Source organism: Acyrthosiphon pisum, chromosome A1 (genome assembly GCF_005508785.2).
Source record: "Acyrthosiphon pisum isolate AL4f chromosome A1, pea_aphid_22Mar2018_4r6ur, whole genome shotgun sequence".
Classification (NCBI taxonomy): domain Eukaryota; kingdom Metazoa; phylum Arthropoda; class Insecta; order Hemiptera; family Aphididae; genus Acyrthosiphon; species Acyrthosiphon pisum.
The window spans coordinates 132,106,813-132,132,850 of NC_042494.1; the positions used below are offsets into that span (position 1 = coordinate 132,106,813).

At 27.5% G+C, this 26,038-nt stretch overlaps 1 protein-coding gene across 4 annotated transcripts in view; it reads right to left on the reverse strand.

The window, feature by feature from the left end:
• LOC100163019 (CG32204-like) overlaps positions 1–26,038 on the reverse strand; it is a 153,985-nt gene that overhangs the window by 18,544 nt on the left and 109,403 nt on the right. For all 4 annotated transcript variants that reach the window (NM_001163036.1, XM_029486054.1, XM_029486055.1 and 1 more), the window contains 2 exon segments: positions 10,114–10,199; positions 18,575–18,662. In NM_001163036.1, the coding sequence (NP_001156508.1) occupies positions 10,114–10,199; positions 18,575–18,662 (174 nt within the window).

A 26,038-nucleotide genomic window follows, 5' to 3' on the forward strand; every position in this document is an offset into this window, starting at 1 on the left:
GATATCAAAAATGAATTTTATATATTATCGGTAGGTATTTATAATTGATATTATAACATTATGATACCTCTATTACAACACATACTCTCCTCCCAAACAAGTATCCTCCCATTTCGCTTTATTGGGTCAAAATATTTAAAATTGTGATATTAAATTTCGTTTAAGTTTCCACACGGGACGAAAGTAAGACCTGAGAGCACTGTGCTAAGTGGAGCGTATAATAATTTTTCGTTACAACAGCCGAAAGTGTCTAAAACTGTAGAATTGATATTTTATGTATTATGATACTCATGTGGCTGAGAATATTATATTTTGTTGTCTATGGTTATGCCGTTGGCATGTAATGTTTTGAAAAAATTGATAACATATTTTATAATGTGTCGAAATTAAAATATTACTGCATTATAATATCGAAAAATAATAATTTACCAATATTATATTTTATTATCGCGCAAGAAAAATTTGATGCGGCCACGTCGTCGGCCGCAACAATGTCATCAATGTGTAATAATAATATAATATATTAATAATAATTATTGCCATCGTCACGGTTTTGAACCGAAACACCACGAATACGGTTCATTGTGATTGTATCCATTTATTATGTTGACACGTTAGTAGTCATTAAAACATCGTGTATACCCTTTTAATTACCTACTGCGACTAATATTTGAGTATGTAATCGACGCGCATAATATTGATTTAGTCGAGTTCGGATGATAATATCTATATAGGTAGGCTTGCGTAATAATTGTAAATTTAATCATTGTCTTCTTTACTTTTCTTGTCCGTACTAATTACTGCTTTGTTCTGTCGTATTATTATTGCTCGGCATTAAATCGTGTACAAATAATTTATCGACTACGCTACGGGTCAATACATTTATACATATTATAGTAAACAAACGAAAGAGATGTCTCATTTATTTAATTTTTTCTATATTTAAATTCTCAAATCGAAATACGTTGAAAATTTACGCAGGACATACGATGCACCACTATACACGACTGTATAGTATACATTATACAATAAGTCGTGTATTATTGTAAACTGAGTGATTCGTTTAACAGTAAACTGCAGCCATCAGGTATGCCAAAAAGCATTATTGTTTTTCAAAATATACTTCTTCCAAAAAACGTATACTTTTTACTATCTTATAATATCGTTATCATTTTAAAAAGAAAAAGAGTTTTACCTTTTGGATTAATAACTAACATTATTCAAATAACCATACTCATTCAAAATTTGATTTTCATACATACAAATTTTCAGAAATATATTTCAGTACGGAATATGAATAGTAATAAAACTTATAAGTATTTACATCTTAGGCGAGTGGAGTAGTACATCAAAATTTAGCGGGGTACATTTGTGGCACTTTACTCTGTTCTTAAAACTTAAAATACTTATAAGTCATAACTACTAATCAACCACTCGTTAAAACTCGATTTTTATATTTCACAATAATTCTCAAAAAAATATTTTGCTTTTGAATCTGAAATTTAAAATGTTAGTTGTTTCTCGAAGTATAAAACAATGATATCGATAAAAAAAAAATAATATATACTTACCTACATTATTTTTAAAATGTAGTTTTGTAATGGATTCAAATTATGTACAAAAATATTTTAAAATTGTTTATGCTTTTTGAAATAACGAGTGTCTATTGTTAAAAGAATCACTTTGCATATATATTTATGTTTCATTATTTTGGTATGATTATAAGCGGGTCTAAAAGCTTTGTGAATTTTTTTCTTTAAAGTACGTGTTTTCTTGAACTTAAAAGTTTACATAGTTATTAAGATGTTTTTACTTTATTCATACAAATTGATAGTATTATAATTGCATATTTTATTTTGCCGTACCAACTAATAATAACTTTCAAAGCCTTTTTAAGGTTTCATCATTATATTTATTACCTATTTCGAAACGTGTACAAGAAAGTTAGTTCCTATATTTTCATTATTTTATGAGCTTTTATTATGAACACTGTTTGATCGAGGAGAGATAAAATAAATATAACTTTGAATTTAATGTTCATTTAAATAGGTAGGTATCTGAAAAGAGAATATTAGGTTTTAGTAAATCTTGTATAAATACGAGGAATCAAAATGTTATCACTCACCAAATACAGTTAGTAATTAGTATTAATTAAACATTTAAGAAAATTATAAAAGGGGAACAATTAAACAAAGTAGAATACTTTTTACAACGATTTATTAAATTAATTTCTGTTGTGAATATTGTTATGTAGGTATCAAAGGTCCTTGTTGTAAACTAAATTTTTTATCGGCGTTTGTAAGTATTTATTTATTTTTTCTCAATACTCATATTTTTTTATTTTTCTTTGTATCATATTCAATTTTTACGATTAAGTAGTGCTTTTTTGCCGTAAACGACTGGAATTTATGGAGACCATTGACTTTCAATATAACACCTCATAATATGTTCTAATTTATAATCCTAATTAAAAATATTTTATTTGTTTTTTTTATACATTTACTTAGACGTGCTGTCGTATGATTAATAGCTTTTCAAATTTAAGAATTTCCAGGGTTATAAAAAAAATGATTGCAAAAGTTTAAAAACCTATCATGGTCTGTGTTTAACACGATTTTGTGAACTTGTAAACTATAAATTATAACTTTTTCTGGTTTAGTTTTATGTGACACAACAGTATAGCTATTAGGTATATGACTCTTTATGTATTACCAATACTAATCTGGGTTGTAATTATTCATTAGCAGTTAATTTAGTCTTAGAATATTTCTAATTATACTCTAACTGTTCATACAATTATTGCAAGCAACTGATTTTATAGTTTATTGTTCCATACATAGGCATTTGCTTATTTTTATTTTACAATAATCGATGAATCATCACTTTAAATCATAATAGTTTGAAATATTTATTACGATTACAATTATTGTAGATTTTTATTTATTTTTTATAGTAATAATCATCTATTTTACATTTGTACACACCTCACGATAGTATACTTTATATTTTTGCTGTCTATATGGAATAAGTTACAACATGTTAACTTTGTAACATTCTATGGTGATATTTTAGTTAATGATATCATTGAACATCAAAAAGGCAATGATGCTGAAAAATAACAACTAGGGGATAAGTTAGAAAAGTTTTTACCCGATTATCATCAACCATACGTGTAATGGTCAATGATTTTAAAATAATTGTATTGTACTGGATCAAGATTTTTTCATGTGACTTATACATTAAAATAAATAATTATTATAATATGTAAGGTTCAAATTTGAATTTGGGATAGGACGGTCTTAATATGATACTAGTGAATCGTAATTTACTTATGTTATGTTGTAGATAACACAGATGATGGTTTATAAGAATTAACAAATATTTTTATAATATGAAATATACACTTGACAAGATGTAAATTACCTAGGCAAGTACCTCGTTTGAATATTAATTAATATCTAATATTTATACACTTAGAGCAAGCTTTTAAATCTAATATTTAGTCATTATTTAAAATAATTTTTTATTAGATAATATAATGACCACCATCCTACCCGAATAATGAACAATAGGATTTGGAACCACCGACTAAATAAATTAAATGTTTATTGTTTATATATTTTTTTCTTACGTTATTTGAATATATTGTTAAATACTATATTTCCAAATTCCAAAGTAATTTAATTTGAATTAATTTAGATAAATGTTAATATGTATATATTTTATAGCTCTTCGGCATTCATCAAATTAAAAATATTTAATTTTAAGTATATGTACATGTATATTATTAATTTATCATAATCGGCAAGGCAAATAAAATATATTTGTACGAATACGTTTTTAATACTTCTTCATTATTTCTGAAAAAAAGAGAATCATAACTATGTCCTTGGTTTTGTGTACCATGTTAAAGTTTATATTTCAAAATAATGATTTATTTTCTGACAGCTGAATTATTGATTTAATTTTATGAATACAACTTAAAAACGAAATAGCTTGTACTTTTTATTTGTGTTTAAAAATGCCACGTGGATATTATGTTTAAATTTATTTTAGAAGTTCATAAGTTATGAGGATTATTTTGAGTTGATAATAAAATATTATTAAATTTGTTTTTTGTGTGGTTGGAAGAGTTTGGACAAACAGGTAGATACATTATGTAGAAGAAATCAATTAAAAAGAGACAGAAACAGAGAGTAAAATAATGTTATTTTTGTAAGCCATACAAATGTGATTAATTAAAAATATATATTTTAATACTTATCTTCCTTAATTGATAGAACAATTCATTGACTCCATATTATATTAACTACCCCATATATATTATACGCGAAGAGTTATTTTGTTGTTTATAATAGTAGTTAAAATATATTTTCGAAAAGGATTTGTTTTTGGAAGCAGTGAGTAATATCCTTACATAATTTTCGTTCGGTAAACAAGATTATTATGTTATGATTGAAATTCAATTTATTGTTGTTAAAAATAAAAAATCAGAATGTATTTAATTTAAAATCGTTTATGAGGAAAATTTTTGTAGAGTGTTTATTGCAAGTTGTAACACGTATCTAGACGTTATCTAGTAATTGAAAATGAGTTGAACGTTCTTTTATAAATTAGGTGCCCAATAAAAAGAGAAAAATAGCAAAATACACCATCATAATAAAACCTAGGATCTTAAACTTTTGCGTGGAACATTTTACTCGCACGGTATCATACAAACTGAATAATATTATACGGAGAGAAAACGAAACGTAATTTGTCTAATGAACAAAATACGTTCGTACAATGTGTTTATGCTCAAGTAGGTATTCTAGTCCTAACGTCAGTAATAGCGTACGATTTACTTTTATACGTTTTGTTCGAAACGTACAAATATGAAGACACGCATAAATACATAATATAATATTAATATGTAGAATAGTAATATTTTAAACAATTTTTTTAATGAAATTCAAGCTCGACAAAACAAACGTGATTGTCACGACTGCATATCATCGCCCAAACGAGTATATGAGTTTTTTTGTTTGTTGGTACGGGTGCAGCGGGTGTCTCGATGACATGAAAATAATTAACGTCAAGACTTTGTCACAAAACCTATTATAGCCTTATAGCTCGTTGAAAACTCTGATGTGACATTAACTTATCAAAATATAATTAACGACCAGTGGAAACCATTAAAAAATACAATTTGAAAATATAGCAAGACTTTGGCAACAAATTATACTTGATGCATTTGTTTTTATCATCGATCGGATAATATTCTTTTTTGACCCTGCTAATTACAGTTGCTTTTAACTTTCTCATATTTTTTTTAAAAATTATGTAAAATATTGTACAAGCCACTCGGGCAAAATGAAAAAAGAAATGTCATACTCAAAATAATATATTTTTTAAAACTACAGTGTACTTAACCTACCTATTATACCATAGGTATTAGTTATTACCTACTTTAGTTGTTATGTTATAAGTTATAACTATCTAACTATTGAAATTAAAATTGTTAAAAAATACTTTTAAGTTAAAAATAATAATATTATTGATTGTATTTTATATCTTAATAGTTGGTTTAGTATAGGCACATAACAAATACAAAAGTAATGTCTTTAAGTAAATATGTAGGTTGTTGGAAAAAAAAGAGCTCATCGGCGTCATTTTGAGGGAATGTTATAAATTTTAAACGTTAATATAAAAATGTAATTAAGAATTGTAGACACTTTACTGAAAATAAGTAAGTATGGTTTTTACACCCCAATACATTTTCAATATTAGATAGCGTAATAAATAAAGTGAAAGAATTTTTATGATGTTCAAACGATTAGATTTGAAATTAAATTTAATAGATTAATCCACTTTTTATAGGTCATAAATTTCGAAGTTGTATAATATATATACATGGAATATTGGAAATAACTGAAGACATCAGAGATATTATTTGTAACTCGATTAAAATCAGCAAGTAGGTACCCAATATGATAATATATACAAACTAAAAATATATTAAGTACTATTTAAAATATCATAATACATGCTTGGTTGTAGTCATACACAATTATTAATAATAATTAATTTTTAAAAATTATTTATAACACATTTTTAGAATTGATGATACATAAAAATAACGTAAATAGTTGTCATCTGTGGAATCATCAAAATATTAATTAATTATTAATAATTAAATTATGTATATTAAATGTTATAATATAGTGAAGCTCTAAATACTTGTCATATTTATGGGTTTTATTTGTTTAGGGTTTTTGCACAGTTGTTTTTAGTTTTTGCTTTAGAATTGTTATCTCTGAATGAAGTAAGCAATTATACTATGTGACGAATTTTTAACACCCAGCTTTGTGTCTGGTGGGGATTTTTACAATTCATATCTTAACACTGAGTTATATGTATTTTTATTTAATTTTCGTGTATAGGCGGTAATTATTGATTATATATTCTGTTTATTATAGTTTCAATAAATAATCATTTTTCTTAGTTCTTTGGAATGGAATATTAGACTAGGTTATAATGTTATAGTTGGTGTTAAGTGTAATGACTAATGAATAATGACTGATTGAATATAATATGTCTCGGGGTATCGAAGTAAATCCAATATAGATGTAATGAAAAGCTCTGATTTGGGAAATTAACATAAAATGGAACATCAGCGTTAAGTTTTACAGTTTGTTTATTATGATTGATTATCGTCTTGTAAATGAAAGAAGAACGAATAATGTTTTACATAAGTGTAGAAAGCATGACACAGATTGATTGTATCTTCATGGGAAATTTTGAATTAAAATAATGCAAGTACATTATATACGTAGAACATTGATACGATGTAAGAGTAGGAATGTTTCGTTGTGACATAGACTGATGTTGAAGGAGCTCATTTACGAAAAGTAAAATAAAAAGCGAACATACCATACTGATCCAGGTAGGCCACAAGCTGATGTATCACTGGGGTCGTTGCGTTGTAAGTGGACGACGAGGTGGTGATGTCAGGGGTAGCGGACTAAGGTTAAAACCACGTTGAAGTGGTAACGGCGTAGCGACAAGGGTAGTGATATGTAAACTCATTGATTTTAATTACAATATGTACTTGGGACTAGGGTGATTATTTGGCCGTACATAATATAATAATATTGACCATTAATTGAATATCAGTGTTGTGAGAAATGTCATTAGTAAAGTGAATTTAGTCACTAGAGATAACGTTACTATTGAACATGTATTCTTGTAATTTTCCTCGTATTTGCCTAAGTTAGAAATTAAATGATTAAAAAGAAGCAGGTATTTAGTATTTTAGACTAGGTATGTATTTTTGAAAACGTTACTATATATAATAATTGATTAATATTGAATGATTTTGAGTGGAGAACTACATTCTATATACAGACAATTTTGAATTTACATCAATAATACAAATCAACAGAATTTAAATTTTTGAATGAAAAATTACTATGTTACTTATTTACCTATTAAATTTTGTATCGTTGAGTTATTATAAATATTTCGGGAAACGTGTGTTTATAATATTTGTTAGGTTATTAATTCCTACTTTTTAAATAAAGTAGTTATTTAATTTCATATAATATCTTGTAGACAAAGTAAAATATTTGAAAAAAAAATAAATTTGTTTAATAAGTTTTAAAAGAAATACATATTATTTAAATCATCATTAATACCTAACAAAATTTCGAGGTATTACCTAATATATTTATTGTGATATGAAGAAATAGCGTTGTAATAATGAAATATAAGCAGATATTTGAAATAATATTATTGGAGTATCGATAAGGTTAGCTGATGCAGAAAAATATAATACGAATAGTAGAAAAGTTGCTAACATACCTAGCTAGGTATATGTGTATAGCTGTATAAGTATTAAGATACGTCTTATATAGCTATTTCATCGATATTAAAGAGGTAGGTACTTGAATGTTTTGTAATTACCTATTTGTTCATTAGTTTGTCGTTAGTAGGATTGAGCAGCTCCTGGAATCTTAACTTGGCGGGAAATTATAGGAATTTTCGGGATTGGCCGGGAGCATAAATAAATGGATGGCATCACATTTTTCATCAATATAAAAAAATATAATTAATTTACAAGTGCAAAACAAGAATGTTGCGGTTTTCTTTTAAAGGTTTAATATTTAAATTTACAATAATAAGTAATTGAAATAATAAACAAATAATAATCAATTAATTCTAAAAATTAAAGCAATATTAATCGACATAAACGAGAACTTGCCATATGAAGATTTCAAAATCGCTATTGGCAACATATCTTGTTCTAAATTCTTACATTATATTTGTGTCCCGAATACCTAAATGTATTTATTATATTTTCCTAAAGCACCCAATTATTATAATTCAAGAGACACCTAAAATAATCTAACCCAACAGTTATTTTGTGTTTTTACAATATACAGTGACACAGTATAACTGTAGTTACTGATTATCATCAATATCAAATACGTTACACTCTAACGGTGAGAGTGTAAGACACCAAGAACTCACCTTATCAAACATAGTCAAGTTATATAGGTAACAGCAGAACAATTCACATTTATTTGATTTACTGGCTAATATTTATTTTGGCATGGATACCATTACTCTATTATAATAAGTAATATTTTAATATACCATTTGACTAAAAATATTATAAAGCACCTTCCTATTAATATTTGAATATTTAGTTATTGAAAAAAAATTACTTATTAAAAATATGTATTTACGGTTTAATTGTTTTGTATTCCCGGGAACGATCCTGTTCCCGTGACCCTGTGCAGTTCCGAATCCTAATTTCATTTCATATTTGGAAATCAAGACTATACCAACTTTCGAGATGTTATAACCCTGGGCTTTGAAAGTGGTGAATCTGGTCTTAAATGGATATAAACCAATTATAAGGCATTAAAGCCCGATTGACTAAGGAACGGTTTAATGATAATATTATATAATGATAAGGTGTCCAAATAATATTAACTATTACGTGTAAAAATTCTAATGCATTTTATTTATATCCACATATTATTATATAGTTCAACACCATTAATTATGTTGTACGTGTACCATTTATTTTTTGGGGCCACTTAATATAGAGTTGGGTTACTGAACAAACAAGGTTTTTCTCATTATTGACATAAGTACCTAAGTAAATGTCATTGCACAATTTCCATTTAAATTATTATTTACCCGGGTTGAGTCGAAGTATTAAATGTCTTATCAATAAGCTATACGTTATTTGTGAAACCGTTTTCAAATATTTGAATTTTAGTAAATGAGATATACCTAAGTCAAACAAAGTTTCATGTTAGGCATATGATAATATATACTTTAGTAAAATATTATATGTGACGTTGGATCTTCTATTTTCTTGTGCTGAAAAATTTTATGTTGGTTTTCTTAAGAACGTTTAGTTTAAAGTAAAATATGTTTTCTATACGATCATGAAATATTTCAAGGAGGGTTGGTCAATTGTATAAAACATATATTTATATATACAAACTCGTTGGGGATTATTAAAAGAAACATGACGTGTTTAATCTTTCAGTTTTAGAATAATAAAAATTATTCATTATCTATACAATTTAATAATTGCCTAAGGTATATAATTTAAATGTTAAGTTAATGTTTGAATTAAGATTATTCTGAACGTGATATTTAAATTTAAATTTATACTTAAGTTAAATTTAATTTAGGTGTTTTATACATTTTTGTTTGAGATGTTTGTTATATTTTATGATTATTTATATATTTGTGTGTTAACTAATAAGAAATAAATGTTTTATTCAACCGTCCGCTCAATAAAAACGAATCCGAATACGTTTTTAATTCAATACGTCTTCACACATACAGTGTAGCTTACTACTTCTTCCGATATAAAAGTAAATAAAATGGATGTTGCCTTTAGTATTCGGTCCTGATTTTATTTGTAATAGAAAAGAAAATAATAAATAAAAAAAGAACCAAAATGAAAATAAGAAAAATATACTGAAGGGAAAAGAAAAGTTCGACATTGTAAAAGTCATGTTGAATTGTTGATAATGGCATCTGCAAGCTATATGGATTGTTTGCTTTCAAAATAAAACGATATTAGTATAAATGAGTAATATTTACTTTGACGATTCCAAGGAGTAATATGACACTGGCTGCGAAGATGAACAAATTTGTTCCAATTACAGCCGAGTACGCGATTTGAACACCTGTAATAGATGGGTAAATATGCATTAGTTTAATTTAATAGGCAGTTATTGTGTAGTGACACATCTGTATCATCAGCTGGTACTTTAAATAAGCAGAATTTATGAGTCTTCCAGGAGAAGGCAAACTTCAAATTCAAGAAAATCGTGAATACAGCATTATACAACATTTAACCGATAAACATACACCGTGTGAGGCAAAATATCTGGTATCCACTTAGAAATAGTTTTTAAAACGTTGTAATAATACATGTGGTAAAACTATCAAATTCAAAGACTTTTGTGCAACTTTTTATAATCACACTTTAAATGTGTTGAAGTACGAAATTGATTTGTTTTTTGTTAAAATTACAATATTTATGTCCCCAATTTCGTAAATCTATTTTTAATATTTTTTTCAAAGGAAATACATAAATTTTATTTTATTTGAGGTTGTTTGTAAGTTATAACTTACGAACATTAAATATCAGATTAAGATATTTTCGACTCAACCGTATAAAATATTAATACATTAATAGATGAAAAAATATGAATAAAAGCAATTAATCTTAAATGGAGACAGATTTCTTATATTATATATCTTTTATAATTATTTTTCTCAACTTTTTTGTATAATGAAATACTGTACATTAAATTATTATATTTTCACTAGAAAATTGATTAAAATAATAACTCGTCTTATACTTAGATATTTTGATGTTTTAATAACGTTTATTATTGTTGTCTGAAGTATTATTATTAAAAAAAATAATTAACTCAATAAAGCATAATTGCAATAATTTAGCATTATTTTTCAAAAACTTACTTAGGTAGGTACAATAAAAGCAATTACGTTGTTTTATTGTATCTGTATGATTATGTATCTCATTATTTAATCCATTATGCTTTTTGTTTAGTATGTAACGGATTTTGTGGATTAATTAAATGAAAATGATGCAAACCGAAAAAATAATAAAATTGTATACCTACTAAAATACTTATCTATGTCCTATTGAAGTAAATATATTGTCAAAATAGATAATATTATACTAACAATTTAAACTCTAACATAGTAAGGTTTTACCATACAATTTTACTGTTACAATTACTGACTTAATTTTAATGTGTATCATTGGCGCAACTAGGGGGGGTGCTTTGGGTTCTTACCACCCCCTAAGTCAAAATTAGCATCCCCTTAAAGAAATCTTTAGGTGTTAGGTTCTATTGAGTCTCAAAAAAACCTAGAGCTTAAGCACCCTTTAGTTGGAATGTCTAGTTGCGCCAATGATGTGTATCATGGTTGATAATAATTAATGAATACACTATATACGGCATGTTACAATCCATAATAACCATATATTAAAAAAAAAGTCTGAGGCACTCGTGGACTGCCGCGGTAAAGCTATTGCATAGCAATTTTGTAGCTATGTATCATGTAATTATAACTATTTATTTTTGTATGATATTAATTCAAGTTACACTTTGTGAGCACGACGACCGAAAAGAAGATGACAAAATGAGGTTTTTTTGTTGATAATTGTAGATAAAAGCCGTACGGAAATATTTTATTTGAGACTTTTTTCTTAGACAACTGGTTAGACTGTAAATAATAAAAATAATAATAACATCTTACGGTCACGCTTTTTCGTTACGAAAATATTTTTTTCAGTCACCACGATAAAAGCGATAAAAGCTATGCAATAGCACAAAAATGAATTCATAGATTATCTAAAGAAGAAAGAATAGTAAGTAGGTACCTACTTATTATAGAATATAAATAGCTTATATACTATGGGAACGATTTACGATTAATCATATGAATACTTTTAAATTAAATTTTATTATATTATGATAGTGGATAAGTTATTTTATTTAATTTTTCATACTATAATATAACTTAAAATGTTATCATTATATTTGCGATATATTTAAACGTAGGATATGAAGGACGATCGATTAGAAAAAATCGAAAGGTTGAAAATGCGTAGATATAAAATGTTTTTCTTTTAACTAAATTGAGTTTTTAGTGGTTATTAGTAGGTGGATGTTCTATTGAGTTTTATTGGTATTACAACTACATATTTCTAAAACTCTCATGGCAAAAAAAAAGGCATTATGTAGTAAATCTTAAGTCCCGTAGTTACGTGTTACGGTCGAGGAAATAAGAAATATTAGTTCGAAACAATAGAAATGGTCAATTGATAAGTAATGTTTCGACTGTGTAATCCATTTACTGCATATCGGAGGTCGGACTACCTATTGTATTATCAGTTTTTTTTTCTTAACTTGACGTGAATTTAGTTACAATACCAATACTTAAATGTTTTATTTTTTATTATCTCCTTACGTTAAATTGAAAGAAAACGAACAATATAATAAATTTCTATTAAAGTTAAACTTTTTTAGTCCATCAATTCAAAATAGAACCTATATATTTATTATTATGGAACTATTATATATTTTTTTTAATAATACTAACAAAACACCACCCGATCAATCTCTACACATCATCACCAAATTCCTCGACGAACTAAAATCTATACTTAACCCCCTTCTTGCTGTTTTAACATCCCTAATAAACAAATTAACACTCCCTGTAACTCCTACCCTATAACACTCACACACACACACCACATATTCCACACATCAATAACATAAATACATAATATAAAAAAAATTATATTATGTATAAAATTCTAAATTAAACTGTCATTGTTATCGTTTTCTTTTTATAACTAACTTGTTGTAACATGTAATATGTTGATACATTTTAATTTATAATAAATAAAAAAAAAAATTATTATTAATACAATTAAACTAGTCGATTATTTAATATTAAAAAAATTGATTTATCTAGTTTCTGATTACTTTGTGTGTTCTTGTTATTCAATTCGATCATAACTATTTTTTCAGATTATCATGTATTTAATAACATCTTCTAAAATGATTTTCCTAAAAGGAGTTAGGAGTATCTTGAAAAATAATATTGTTTACTTCTGTTTGAGTGAATCTACAGTGTTTGTGCTGTAGTTACTATTTGACCAATGTTAACGACGAGTCGAAGAGATTTGAATGAAAATTATTTTTTTTAGATATTTATTTTTCCTATCAATAATTTAAGATGTATACATTCTTAAAAGATTTTGAATTTTTTTCTTATTACATTTCAAGCATGTTCATTGCGAGGTTCAGAATATTATATTAATTGTATACAAGTTGGTAGTTTTAGGATAGTCAATAGTCGTGTGAATGTGAACAGTCCAGGGACCAGAATAGGCGTTTATCAAATAGTAGTCTGAACAATTGTGTTTTGTGTATCAGCGCATAAGATGGGTATAGATGGTTATCTAAAGGGTCAGAAGGTAGGAGTTGATCATGACGTAATGCAAAGGTTATATATTGTATATATTCAGTTCCATCAACTATAATATACACCTACGGGAATACAATGGTGACAACAGAGATCAATATTAATTTAAAATGGCATTATACATTTTGTATTTATTTATTTTTATATAAAATGCGTTCCACGACTGCCTTTAAGTTATAGATTATTGAATAATAATAGTTCTACCCTTTTTAAATAGTTTGGATTTCAAAATATTAGAAAATTCATAAGAATACAATGTTGTTGAGCTCATTGTAATAAACCGCTCGACGAATTTTAATCACATTATTTTAAATTGAAGTTTAAGCGATAAAATAATAATAAAAATTATACAGCGGGTACCACTTAAATAACAATCGGAGATTCAAGTCCTAAACAGCGGTTGAATGGTAAATTATTCAAATCTGCTGGGTATTGGTTACAGAAATTCATTAATAATTATGGAGATTACTTAGCAGATAAAACGGAAACAAGATATTAATTATAATCAGCATACATTAAGGATAAGTGTCTTAATATAATGAATTATGTAATATATCAATTCATCTAATTCCATTTAACTAATATATTAAATTGGGTAAAGGTAGATCTCTATAGATAGGTAAGATTAACCATTTTGACCATTTATGAATAAAAGTAAATAAATAATTCATAAAAAAATATCATAATAATTAATAAAATATAATAATCAAATTATAGTGCTGAAAATTATTGACCTAGAAATATTTAATGGATTTTAAAACAAAAAGATAATCCGGAAGTAATATAGAACAACGTCATATTTTTTTAAGTTATAATTTTCTAATACCATATATTTTATTTTTAGTGTTTTTTTTTTAGAGATATATCAGTGCAAGCCATAAGAAAATACTTAACATATTTTTAGAAGTTTGTATAGTTTGCCCGGATGGTTCTATTATTAAATTGTGTCGAAAACTTTGACTTTTATGCCATATTGAGACTTTTTCTCGAAAGTTATTCTCCAAACCTTGGGTTTTAGGTATGGTGATTTGAAAAGTGGCGACGGATAACTTTTAATGGTGTTCGATTTAATTGCCGGGCGAGAGGACACGTACGCGCGAGAATGGCTTGAGATGAACGTGAGCTCATGGATAGAAAAAAAAAAAAATACGAAATGAAAATCGATATTGAAAATCGAAAGCGTTCATAAGCGTTTAGCCGCGCCCGTGGCGACTACTTATCACCGGCCCGTAAAAAAGTTTACCGAACAACTCGCGGCGTCCAACAAGAAAAAAAAAACAAAAAAACAGCGAGAGAGAAGACCACGTAAGGCGCGGGGGTGTGGCGCGTGGGTGTTGGTATGGTAGAAGTATAATATGTGGGGCCCATCTTAAATGGGGGGGGGTACGGTATAATATATACAGATATGTCATGGGGGGGGGGGAGAAAGTTAAGGAAGAGGCTCGATAGAAGGAGGGGGGTGGAGAGTTCACTGCGATACGATCTTATAATATCAGAGTGGCTGGCGGTGGGTGTGGGTTCAGACCCCGTGTACTATCGCTGGTCGCGTGCGTATATAATACGTCATGTTATGTTACGTGTGTACGTATATATAAATAATGTTACTATACGAAACGCGGTCCGTCGAATTTAATCAATTATAGTTTCGCTGCTTCCGCCGATACGTCGTCGACCGGATAAGCTGCACCGTGTACATTACACGGTCTGAGCAATTCATTCATTAGAGACGAACCGGCAAATATTTCGCACGCCGTTTGCGCATATCGCGTAATCGATAGACGTTGCATTAATGACGAGCACCGCCCGTTTTATCCATAATAAATAGTACGTATATATTAAACGGTGTATTATCGGACTCGCGGTCACGGGGTTTGGCGGAGGGGTGGGTGGGGGAGGATGGTCGAATAGTCCGTCGAGACCCAACCGCAGCACTCGCCTATATAATACTATACAACATTTTTCAACTTAAAACACGTAAGACAATATAACAGTATTATGTGATTCGAGCAAATGCAATTAATACAATTATCTACGGTACGCTGTACTGGGTCTGAGCATTTAAATTTGCATTGTTCTGGGAAATTAGTCTTATTCGTTTGTCTCTGTATTTCTACGCACCGTTATGAAAAACGCGTGAACATTTCCCATAGATATCATATTGTGAGCTTCAAAGGTATTTGAGTTCAAAGGTCACGTATAAAGATGATAAAAATGACATTTAAAAAAAAATCTCGCTTTCTATTTGTGTTATATTTACAATAAAGACTTCAAACAGAAATCGTAGAGTAAAAAATCGTCTACAAATAAAAATTGTATACCTACCAGCTTATGTTTTTTTTTTATGTATAAGATATTTATTACAGTGTACAAATTAAAAATAGTAAGACCTTAAAATTTAAGACTTTAGACTTTAATGTCTAAGTTGCATATTTATTTCATCACGACCAAATAACAATAATTAATCCTTTAATTCACGTGCATATAAATTCATCTTGCTCGGGTAGATAAACCTTTCCATATTCCACCGCGATGACAACGACTGTAAACCAATCTACCTTTCTGGCTTTCTCTGACTCCAACGACAAAGCATTACCAATATTATCCTGACACACATCGGTCACGTCTCCACGGGTTCCGCGAGTAGAATTTCTTCTTAGTGCAAATTTTTTTTTATACACTGCCTTTAAGTTTTCATGATATAATACGTTTTATTTTCATAATATTATAAACTCAAAATCTTGTATTTCCATTAATTTAAAAATGTAAAAGTCGTATCGCACGCAGTAACAACGTGTAAAAACTAAATGTTTTCTTTATAACATTAATAATAATAATTATGGTGGTCTAGACTTTCAGATGAATACATTTTCTATTCAAAATTTGTTCTTGAGAATAAAAAATTCTGTGAATACGTGCATTATGTATTTAGATTAAGCATCGAAAATATTATGTGATAATACAAAACATACACCTCAAATAAATCTATTATGTATTCGTATTATTTTTATGTACTTTTATTTTTCATAGGTTGACATTACATATATAATAATATACTGCAATAACAGTTACTTGTACGTAGTACAAAATGCATTCATCTTGTAGAGAATTGTTTCGTCAACAATATTTTTGGTTTTTCTATAGTTCTATCGTAGTATCAATAGAATCCAAGATATTTTCGAAAAGGTGATTTGTTTTTAGTAAAAAATCAATTTATTTGAATAGTCGACAGTTCACAAGCCAAATGGGAACAATAGCTTGAGCATAAAACCAAACATAAACTCTTTTTGTAGACATTTTTTTCTCCTATGATTTTTCTATGAAATTATTTTTAATCGTAAAACCATTACCAACAAGATATTTACCGTAATGATATTTTCACGTGTCCTTTGACCTCTCAAATAATATAGGCCGGAACTTTTTACGTCGTGGTGTTCATATAAGTACCTACATAATGGTGTAATAAATATGTAAGTTTGCGCAAAAACATTCAGCCATCAGCGCGTACCCATTTTTTCCTCGGTTATATCCTAATTTGACTGTGCTATATTCGTTTGATTTTAGGTACTACACTATATTTTACACAATGTATAATGTATATACTATATATATATATATATATTTATTTATTTATAATATATAATAATATTGTTGCTCAGTAATAAATTAAGAAAATTGTATAGTCGGTGTGTAAAAATAAAAATAGCCGAACGTTTATTGTGGTTACGTGCCTGTGTATCACGAACCAAAAGACGATCAGACAAAAACTACTGCAGATAGGTTTTTCTGTGTTTCGGGGTCGATGTTTTCCCGATAATGATCGCCGCAACACGCCCGGCAGAACAAGGGCGTCTTTTACGATCGAATTATCATTACTACCTATCGGTATCAAACTCAAGTGACGAGAAATCGACGCGATTTTATTCGGTTTCTATCGTCGTATATGCACTCTTAGCGTTCATACCATTTAAAAGTCGGTTAACAAACCGAGAGTTAGGAACTAAAGTAGGTAGGTACATAATAATATAATATACTGTTTATATATATATATATATATATATACCAAAGTAATTGAAAGTATATATAATATGTATATAATTTGTAATACCATTAAGAATCGCGACAAGCTAATAAACCGTTTCCAGCAAAGCTGTACATTGAGTTTAATCTTTTTCCAGATTTTCCGGCAAAGGCGGAGCAATGCTTCCGCGACTAACAAGTTTTAGCTCCGGCGCTAAAAGTACTTTTCGAGCAATTTTAGATTTTAAATATTTTATCATGCTATTTAATTCACTTCGCATTAAGAGTTTTCCCTCAGTTTATCACACGGCTTTACTATATTACAATCTGAATAATTAAATTCATTTCTGCCTGAAACAGTATTAAACACAGTATGTACCATCGAGGCGTTTTTATGATAGGTACTGGTATAGAATACGACGAGGTATTTTAGTTGATTGAAAATTAAAGCAAAAGATGTTCTCCGTTTTCGTTATAAGTTGTGTTGTAATCCATCTATGTTTATAAATTATAAATGAACCGGATAATTCATAGAAATGTCTAACACCAACACACAGCTTTTAAAAAAAAAAATATTCGGTTGAGTTTAGTTACGAAACGAAAAATAAGCCGTTAGAAATAAAATATAACGATGCCCGATAAAGGCTCAAATTAAATTATAAACAAATAAAACTAAAATTAAATTATAATATAATTTCCTTACATTACATTATAGGGTCTGCTTATTAATTATCAACGGTGCTCAGTTTATGGTTGTATTCCATTAAATAATGTAGTAAAATAAAAAATATTACGATAAAAGGTAAGCACCTATATTCTTTTTAAATAATATGTAAATATGTGAACACTTATAAATAGTGGACAATTCTTGCAAGTTCATAATTTTAGCATCGGAATTTATTGTCTTTAAATTGAACAAATTATTATGTAAATTACGATATATTCATTTTGTAGTATATTACATTTAAAATGTACGTAAATATATTTTATTAAATAAACTATGTTTACTCACCATAAAATACATCTTGAAGATGGACTGCATTTTTCATGTTTGAACTTATCATCCAACTGTATATTAGTACAACTAAGACAGAAATATTCTGAAACATACCAATTGTATAAACATAAAATAAATATTTATGAAAAATATAATTTCATACATAAAAATAAAATATTAATCGTTACAACATAATGTTCTCGTTAATAATCATTTTAATCATTTTAGTAACAATATTTGTATATTGTTTAATATTATGTCGGTACCTACTCTATTAAATTTTGTATGCAATAAACATAATACATAAATACATGAGTATACGTTCACGTTAAAAATGAATGGTTTTTTTATCACTTAGGTGAGAATAAAAAAAATAAATTAAAAATTTGTTTAAAATCTGTGGGTACTTTGTGTGTAATATGTATTATGTACTATAATTAGAGTACCTATTAGATATGTATTTAGATTATAATAGTAATATTGAATTATCGTTTTAATAATTTTTTATTTATACCTAATATTAAAAACCAAAAAATGTTTATGTTATAAACATTGTTTATAAAGCTTCATTGGATCCGTTCAAACATATACCTACCACATAGATAATAATATTATTATGTATATTTAATATAAATTAATTTATTTTCGAATAATTTCCAATTAGTAGTTTTGAAAGAGTTACTATGTTTTGATCGTCTTTTCAGAATTGGAAACCTTTATAAGCCTATATTATGACATTAACATCTATAAGTAGAGTTTTGAATTTGGGTAAAAGGAGTAATCGTATTATACGTTCCTTTATAAAGGAAATCATCACAGTCATCAATAATCTTAGTATAAAACACATCTTCTTATACTCTGATCCAAATACCATAAAATTACTATTATAGCAATCGTAAGAAATGCTATTTAAATTTTAACTAGATGTATTAGCTGCTACATTGTAACTATAGTATATAAAATAAAATGGATTTACTTTTTAGGGTTCGTTAAGATTCAATAAACGTCTGACATCCAGAATCTAAGTAATAGGGGAACCCAACAAAGAATGATAAACAGACTTATCTTATTGGTCATACAAATATACAATATTATCTCATGGATTTCTCATAATGATCAAATAGTTACCAAACCGACTTGTGTAAGTGTAATGATAACTACTTTAAATCTTTAAATACTCTGTCAAATACATAATAAAAGAATGCCGCCAATGTACTATCATCATCTTCAATAGGTTTACCACACAACATGAACGTAGTACTGAGACCAAACTTAAATCTCATTACAATCTAATTATAATTTGAAATAAAGCAAATTTGTACGATGAAATGTAACCAAGTTAAAATGTATAATTGTAACAACAATTATGCAAACTACTTTATAGGTTGGTGTATTGAAAATCTACTTACAACACTAATGGCCTTTGAAGTCAATGTTGATAATAATCAATAAAAAAAATAAAAATGTATTTAAGTATGAAACGTTTCTGTTACTTATAACGTGAAAGAAAAAGAAAGCATACCTATATAATATTCTTAAGTCTGACGAAAGTATTAATATTAAGTTGTTTCGGATTTACAGTCACTTTATATTTTTAGGTAGTTGGAAAATTTAAGTGTCCTTAGGATATTTTTCTTGTTAAAATTAAAATAATATTTTTTATCATGAGATTCAGCAATAAAAAAAAAAATAAAAATAAAAATAATTATTCCAATGGTTGAATAGGCATAATAATATGTATTATATTATGTTGTCTTCAGAGAGGTTATTTTCTAACAATATGAAATCAAATATAGGATTTAGGAATTAATGTTAATAAAATTACAGTAATTTGTATTATCGGACAGCGTAGAAAAATGCATGTAGGTATCATTAATATTAAAACAATATAGAAGTACTTTACAAGAATATTTTTCATCACATATTATTATTATATTATTATACGATATAGCAGGTAATAGTGATGTGAAATTTATATGACTATATTCATTGAAATTCGAAGTATGTATCCATAAAACTATAGTTATATCGAAAGGAAAGTGGAAAGTAGCTGATACTAACTTGACGGTGTTTGAAGACAAACTTAATCAACTATACTATAACTATATTAAAGTATACCTCGTCATGTATTTTAAAGTTGTTATTATTATTGTTTTTTTTTTTTGTTCAAGTTTGCCTAAGTCTTTGGCCAGGGATTATAAGTCTGCAATGCACTACAATATACACTTTATGTATAATAATAATTGTTTGAGTTGTACTGTGTTTGGTTCTCCACTTTGTTACTCGATATAATATTGTCGCAATGTGGAAATCGAGTTCTCATTTACGGATAATAAATTAATAACCATACAGGGACGATAATTATACGACCGGACGTTTGCTGTTTGCCTATAAACAGGGTGTTCAAAAAGAACTGGTCATTGGAAATGGTTTTGGAAACGGTCATTGGACTAATAATTATAGGACTGGAAGTATTATGATATAATTAATGTGGTGATTAAAAAAAAATATTTTATGTAATACAATATGACCAGTAGTGTTGTCTGTTATTGTTATATTAAAAAAATATCATGCGGGTATAAAAATATGCAAACAGTTGTAATCAAAGCGTTTCCTAATTTCTTGGACACCACTCCCCCATATGCAGGCCATACGAGTACGTGATTGGACGGTTTTGCGCGATATGTGTAGATGATGTTAAGACGTTGCGAGCGTAACCACACACGCATGGTGTTATGATAATAATATAGATAGAACATTTTCCCGCAAATATCACCCGTTTGAGGAAATGGAGTTTCCAAAGTCTCGAAGTTATTATTGTTGTACACAAAACTTACTTCTGACCAACATAGACACAGCACATACAATAATAATCAATAAACAATAATTATTATCAAAATTTTTATTTTGTCATGACGAGTAAACCCCGTGCCTCGTAGACGCGTCGCGAGGTCGTTTGACTCGTATCCACACAATAGTGATCTTATTGTTTGCAAGTACCCAGTGTAACCGACTGTAGGTACAGTCGTATTATTAATCGTCGATCGAAAGGAATTGATGTCGATAATAACGAAAAAAAATAAACGAAATATATTTGCCGACCTATTTTCCAAATAATTGAAATGAGAACCTAAATTGAGTTAAGTTTTTAATTTGACGCTTTATTATTAGTGTGATATATATTATGTGATATATTTTAATATATATATATTAAATTTTCCTCAAGTCATGGTTTTCGCGCACTGTGGTGTTATTTATGTCCATCTAACTACTCGCATATTTTATATCTCCATAAAAAGAAATATTATACGAACAGTAATTATATTTCATTATGAATTTTAGTACATATAATATCTTATCATTTATTGTGCACGGCACATTATTATCGTCCATTAATCTTTGTGGTGCGAGTAAAATAAACACGAATTAAAAAAGACATTTTTTTTGTCTGTGTAATTGTACCGCCAGAAGATTAATTTTGTTGGTAATCACAATTATTAAATGATACTGTCAATGAATTCTTTATGACGCATTTGATATATTTTACTGATCTAAGCTTATTGTGATACATTGTAATAATATATTATTTTATATAATTTCAATTGTGTCTCTATTAAGAGTAATAGAATACTTATAGATTATATTGTATATATATAGCATTGATGTTCTCAGTCGCGAATCCAGAATTTTTTTTTTGGTAGGGAGGGATTTATTGTTGACCATTTTTTTCTGAAAACGATTGGGAACAAATGCTAAATGGTAACTGAATGTTTAAGTTATATTTTAAAAAATACAATATGGTCACAAAATCCATATCTTATTGATGATAAATTATATAGATTAAGTCGTAAAATCCATATCGTATCTATAGTAGTCTTAGTAGGCACTGTAGTGTAAAATATAGGTATCTGTTATCGGTAGATCACACGTTCTACTTACAACATTTTATCGTAGATAGCCATTTATCGGTAGATCACACGTTGGACCGGTCCCAGGAAAAATATAAAATTTGGGGTAAATATTCGATAATAAATCTATGAATACCACATTGGTATCATATTATATACATTTTTGAAACTGAGCGGAGCGATGAATGTATTGATTTTACAATGATGTGTGTTTTTTTAAAATTTTTTTTTGTGTCTGTCATCACCTTTTAAGTCAGTAAAAGTGCTCGGATTTTCTTCAACAGTATTTTTTCTGATAGGAAAGTGAATCTAGTTGTTACTTTGGGGGGTCAAAAGTAAACATTTCCCAGTAGATTTCAATAGCGACGTGAGAAACAAAAGAAAAATTAAGGAAAAACGGAAATTTTTGGTGCTACTCATACAATTTTGACTGAATGTTTATATTAGCATTTTCTATACACCATAACATTTTTCAAATATTTTGATTTATTTTGAGCTGTTTACGGACATTTACAGTTTCCATTTTCTTTAGTTTTTTTTTCTATAAATATCAATACAATTTTATTTGTTGGTTAAAAAAGTTTGAAAATTTAATAGAAGGTTCCTATTATATTGTTTCAAGGGCAAATGAAAAAAATTAAAAATCCATAGCCATAACTTTTTTTATTAGCATCTAAAGTTCAAATATTGACAAAATACGTAAAAATGACGAAAATTTGCAAATTATTTTGAGTTAGAAATTCATGAAAAATTTTCTTTTTAAATCTAAGATTTGAAAATGTAATACAAGATTCCTCATAAGTTTGTCTACCATTTTCAAAAAAAAAAAAATGTTTACAAGCAAGTCAAATTAAATTTTTATGAGCGTTTGAAATTCATATTTTTACAACATTTGATATTCACTCTATTTCTCATGTAACGATTTTCTTATTTTGCTGTAATCAGTGGCGTGCGCAGGGGGGGGATTATGGGGGATATATCCCCCCATGGGCTTTTTTTTAATCTCAAAACAATTGGATTTTGGTTCATCAAAATAATGTGTACCTAATTTGAAGTTTTAAAATTTCTTATCGAAAATATTTTCTGTGATAAAATAATTGATAAGTAATTTATAACGCTTTTAGTTATACGCATTGTTATCATTATTCTTTACTTAATACCATACCACGGTCGGGTTATCTACACCGTACTTAGATAACCGTGCTTAATACTTATCGTGACAAAATAAATAGGTATGCTATCAATTAACCAATATTTTTGTATCATTAATTATTAGTAATTCTCTCGAACGTATTTTTATTTGGTTTTTGTAATTGTATGTAATTTTATATTTTTACTACATTAATTATGGCTAAACGTAGTTGTTCAATTTCATCTTTTTTTCAAAAAAAAATTGAAAATGCAGATGGTGAACCAACGAGTAATTTGACATCTCACAATAGAGACCCTGGAATTTCAGAAATAAATTCTTTTAAGTGTTTAAACAATCCAGATGATACAGTAAGCAAAATATTTGAATAATTAGTAATAATAAAATGGTAGTAACTTAATAAATAATTATAATACATTACTGTCAGTTATTTACAATTGTTGAAAACATCTTTTTAGTCAAACTGTGTACCAAATTTTATTTTAAATAAAGAAAGTGACATATTTGATATCGTTGAAGCTAATTCAAAACATTTGAAGGCAATGAATTACTATATTTCATGAGATATTTTAAATTTTAATATGTTTGTACTACATACATTCATTTGAAATTTATATTTAGACTATTTCATTCAAATAATTAAACAAGTTTTTTTCTTACAGGATAGGAATATCAAAACCGATTTTTTTATTATATTTATTTAAATTATATTTATATTTTATTTATTCATTTAAAATAATTCAACTCATACTCATTCCAGCGTTATATATGTTAATGAAGATTTAACAAATATATATTTTTATTAAATCAATATGTATGATTTACTACGGTTAAGTACAATTTTACTTTTAAATTTGCTTAGGAATTAGGATGTATTTATTTATGCTTATGCTTTGGCTATACAAGTATACACTATACAATAATACAACATTATAATTTATAATAATGCACTATATTATGGTTAAATTGCATGGTAAATTGCATGATTTAGAGCTGAATTTTTACCCTTGTATAATAATAAAGAATAAAGATTGAAAATAATATATTTTTATTTATGACATCCTCCCCCCCCCATACCAAATTCTTGCGCACGCCACTGGCTGTAATTAAAACACGAATGACTGAAGATACTTGAAAATTTCACTGAATGTTTATATTAACATTTTATATATGCGATAAAATTTTGAAAATAATTTGACTCTTTTTGAGCTGTTACGGACATTGTCAGTTTTCAATTTTTAGTTTTTTTCTGTAAATATAAATGAAGTTTAATCTATTGGGCCAAAAAGTGTAAAAAATTAATACAAGGCTCCTGATATATTGTTACAATAGCAGTTGAAAATTTTAAAAATACATAGGCACAATTATTTTTTATAAGCATTTGAAGTTGAAATTTTGACAAAATTTATCAAATTTAAAATTGAATAATTATTTTGTAGTTAAAAATTTTATAAAATGTTCAACTTTTATATCTAAGGATTAAAAATTAAAACAAGATTTCACGTAAATATTTAACACTGTTACCAACAATTCTAAGAAATACATAAGCACAGTTTATTTTTATAGTCATTTTAAGTTCAAAATTGGACGAAATTACATATTAAAAAACCTGGAATAACTATTTTAGTTATTATGTTGTGATTGTATAATATTATTTGTGGGTACTTGAAACTTCTAAAGTATACTATATTATATATCTATGATAGTACCACGGTTTGTTGTTGATGTATAACGCGTTATCTAAGGGATATTGTGATATGATTAATTTGGAATTTATTATTGATACCTATTATAGGTCAATTTTTTTTTAATACTATAGATAAGTATACCTATAATAGGTATGCCTAATACCTAGACTGACAAACCATCTCCGCTCAGAATCGTTTTTCTTATACAGTGATATTATATCATTGAATTCAAATTTAATACTATCCACTATACAGTGACCCACTTGTAACCTACTGTACAGCAAAGCGACATCCACTTACCCAGCTTTTTTTTATTTGACTTAAGCCCGTCAACCATTAGCTGATAATATAAATTATAGAATACCAAACTGTCGCCCGGGAAAAAGTATAGAAATAATAACATTATATGATAAAATACTGGTCCGATGCAGTTTCTCAACAAAACTTGCGGTGATCAACTCTTTTTTTCTTGGCAATCTATAATCCACCAACAACGAAAATCACGCGATTAGGTAAGCCCTTATGCCCAGATAATTCTGAGAGAAATAGAGCTGCAGGCAGTGGCATACAGAACAATTTTTAAGCCATACCTAGGGGTAAAACCAAAAATTAAAGACCCACCTATGCGACCTACCCAAAATATGAAATTTTATGTCACATAACTAACTTTTTATACAGCAAAGAAACAAAGTTATACTTTTCAAATGTATTACACGCCCACCCATTTCAAACT